At 38.1% G+C, this 3764-nt stretch overlaps 1 protein-coding gene across 1 annotated transcript; it reads right to left on the minus strand.

The window, feature by feature from the left end:
* Positions 1-532: 532 nt before the first annotated feature.
* LOC127411285 (homeobox protein HMX2-like) lies at positions 533-2566 on the minus strand. Its single transcript, XM_051646747.1, has 2 exons — positions 2173-2566; positions 533-1361 (listed from the first exon to the last, which is right to left on the minus strand). Exons 1-2 carry the CDS (start codon positions 2435-2437, stop codon positions 820-822), a joined length of 807 nt encoding a protein of 268 aa, XP_051502707.1. The 5' UTR covers positions 2438-2566; the 3' UTR covers positions 533-819.
* Between the last annotated feature and the right edge of the window lie 1198 nt (positions 2567-3764).

The following is a 3764-nucleotide window of genomic DNA, read 5'->3' on the forward strand; positions in this document are numbered from 1 at the left end:
GAAAAATAGGTAGCCTATGTATTTCCATAATAATCTTAACCCATAAATATAATCATTTTATGGAATATGCATTTGATTTAAGCCTTAATGTAGGCCTTCTTCTGTTGTGATTTTTTAGCTGCTAAAATCTGCTAAAAAAATAAAAATCAGGTCTGAAGCATTGAAACATTATGATAATGTGTTTGTTTAGAGGAAGAGGTATCACTTCAAAATTAGCATGAAGTCTTTTTAAAGTGTTATTGCTGCTATACTTTTTTTAATGTATTTATATATCACAATAATTTAAGGAATATTATTATTCAAACAGACTGCAAGCTAAGCCAGCAAACTAATAAATGCCAGGCTTAATGTTTAAAAATCACTACAATGAACCCAGATCGACACACTGCATTGATAGATTTAGCCTCTGACATAATATTTTATATTAATAATAGTATTATGAACGAGGGTTCTTCTCCAAATCTCGTTCGTTTTCATTTTAGAGACAGGGATCGAATGATTACACTTTTATTTCAATCTTTTTTCACTCCTCATACGGTTTCAAATGGGTTAATAGTGGAACAGAAATGTAAATCAAAGTACAAAATCATCATTATGCTATACACATGGTGTATTTTATAGAACATGTACAGAAACGTGTTGCTTTCGTGTTTTATACATAGACTGGTATAATTGCTGCATAATAAGAAATGTATTTTTTTTCCACCAAATAAAGAGGTATAAATAGAAATGAATTTTGCCAAACATACTTAAATTTGTGTTTTGTACGTTTTAATAGTGTGTCATCCTTTATCGAGGAACATTCGTTGTGCGCAAGAGTTAATATTCAATCTTATTGTAAAGATTGTATAACGGTAAAGCTGGTAAATTATTTCCCGGGTAATACAGGGGAGTTGGAAAAGCGATGGACCTCGGCACTGGCACCCGGAGCAACGAATTTTCTCTAAAAACGAGGGGCATCCCAACCAAAGTCTGCGCCGATGCGTGCGCCATGTTCGCAGCTTCCAGTTCTGCAGAGAGCTGCCGTTTCCATTTGTTTCGTCGGTTCTGAAACCACGTTTTCACTTGTGTCTCCGTTAACTGGAGGCTGGAGGCGAGACAGGCTCTCTCGGAGCTGCTCAAGTAGCGTTTCATATCGAATGTGGACTCTAGCTGGTAAACCTGACTCCGAGAGAAAACGGTGCGCGTCTTCTTTTTGGCGGAGCTGCTCTGTTTGTCCGGGCCGTCTCGTTGTCTATCTTCAGAAACGGGAGACATCTGGCTACGCGCTCGCTCCTCTTTGTAATCCGGTAGAATGGATGGTGTCAAATGCGGCCGGCGGTCTAACCCATCATGCACAGGTAGAAGTCCTTTAGTGGCACCTGCAACAGATGCAATAATAAAAATAAAATATATATATATCAAATTGTGCTTATAACACACTTGAAGAATAACAACCATTAAAACCCATGCTGCCTGCTTTCGTTCAGACTACATCAGTGAACAATATCCACATGCCACTTAAACTAATTTGTCTGCATTAGTGAATACAATTAATGGTTGATGTCTTGTTTATTTTTAGTGTGGCACAAAAAAAAAAAAAAAAAAAAAAAAAAAAAAGGGCTTTGAATATTCGTCCATCATCAAATTCACTCGGTGTTTTTTTTCCACCCCCCAGTTGGCAAAACATCGCCATTACTCGATGCTTTACACAAGAGTTCATTAAATGTGAACTCTGACTGTTTGATCGACTGTTGAAAGGTTACAAGTGCCCTGTTAAATAAACAATACAATATAACTAGCACTGGTGCGGGATATTAATTAAATCGCGTTACATTTAACGCTCAATTGACGAATGCAGTGTTGCCTTTGAAAGCGGCATAATCAATTAGCAGACTCGATTAAATTCAGGATGCTGGAGAAAACACGCTGTTAATTATTTGACCTTTCCCCTGTTCACCGAGGCGCGATAATATGTCAGATAAAAACACTATTGTGGTTTTATTCAGTGGTGGCAATGGGGACATGGTGACAAAAACAACCCCGTGTTTTTTGTACTTACTGATTCTAAAGTGAGACGTTTTTTGGGAAAGCGACTTCCTTACTACACAGTATGATCGGGAGTCCAATACTGACCACGATTGTCTCATAATAATTGTAAAATGGCACTGGAGGAGTTTCGATGTCACTTACCGAGGATAGAGAAGTTCAAAGGCTGGTGTGGGATGCAGGTCTCCGGTACACCGGGCTCAGAGCAGTAGCAGTCGCCCGAGTCCTCTCCGGCGCTGCAGTCATCCTCCGATGACACGGATAACGTCCGCTTCCTAGGCTGGGCTTTTGGACTCTCCTTTCCAGATGACCGGACTCCCTCGTTGGAAGTGCCCAGAATGGACTGGATCGTAAAGTTTGAAATGGGGGCAGGCGAGCACTTGCTTCCGCTGTCCTCCGAATTATTCATTCTCGCCTCATAACAATTCGAAAATGTTCTAAAATTAATAAAACACCAATGCGGTATTAAGTTCCACTACATAGAGAATGTTTGTCTTGAAATTTGAAAAGGGTTCTTTAAAGCTGTTGGGACGTTTAAAAAAAGTTGTTTTTCGTGGTGCTCAAAAGTGTTCGAATGCATTCCTCTCCACTTCCAAGAGCTCTGGTCTAAAGGCGGGTGGAACGTGCCCTCATTTGCATGTAGGTAAGACCGGCTCTGGCCAATCACGCGCTCAAAGCGCACCCGGAAATTTCAAATTTAATAAAGTGCTGAGTTCCTCAAGGACTCACGATAAGTGCTGAACGCCCGATGGAGATTAACTGTGCAAAACATTTGTGTATTTTTCACCATTTAGTTGCACGATGTTCAATGTTATGTAGGTTTTCCTCTTAAAAATATCTTAAAATGTGTTAATGCATGACGGACGTTATCACTGGAAGGAGAAATTACCGGTACAACCAACTTTGTTCTAGCTTTCTGTATACTGCTCGATGCATAATTATTCATTGTCATTACGTGCTTCTAATTTTACAGTTTGATAAATTGTGATTATTATTGTTTCTAATTTCAGTCATTTGCTTGATATTGACATCACATTTTTTTTATTTTTTTTTATTTTACAGGACAACATAATTAGGCCTATTTATTTATCTTTTTATAAAACATTATACAGATCACATCTTGAGATTTTATTTTTCTTATATACAGTATATTGGAAGATTTGGCAACTGAGATATGTAAACAGTTCTCTGCAATATTATTTAAAAAAAAATCTTTACAAAACTTAAACTTTGATGCAACATTGTTTGTCGTGTGGTTGTCACAACATTTGCAGTTCAACTAGAGCTGAACTGTTCTAGAAGCACTTTTTAAATAGATTTACTAGACTGTGATTACTGACACAAACTCACTGCACAGGCGGCCATGCTGTTAACATAGAAGTGTTCTCTGTTCGCCATACGAGTATGCCCAGAGTTCTCAAGTTCATGCACATCAATAACCAACAATAAACTCTACAGAGACCGGTCCAACCTCATATTCACAAATCATCTGAATCCATGGTTTAGTTCAAAATCATATATCTTATTAAACAGTCGTTTTAAATTCCACTAGTCTTGTGCTATAAATGGCAAATTGATCAAATAATCTAACACACAGTCTAAGACCTAATAATGGATCCTATCTCATTTTTCTTGAAAATAATAAACTCGTTCCACGTCCATTATCTCCGTTTAAGAATTAATTTGATCATTATGGTGGGCTAATCTACTGCCTCTGTGGGCCGGCTCGCGCGGGT

The sequence above is a fragment of the Myxocyprinus asiaticus genome, chromosome 20 (genome assembly GCF_019703515.2).
Source record: "Myxocyprinus asiaticus isolate MX2 ecotype Aquarium Trade chromosome 20, UBuf_Myxa_2, whole genome shotgun sequence".
NCBI lineage: Eukaryota > Metazoa > Chordata > Actinopteri > Cypriniformes > Catostomidae > Myxocyprinus > Myxocyprinus asiaticus.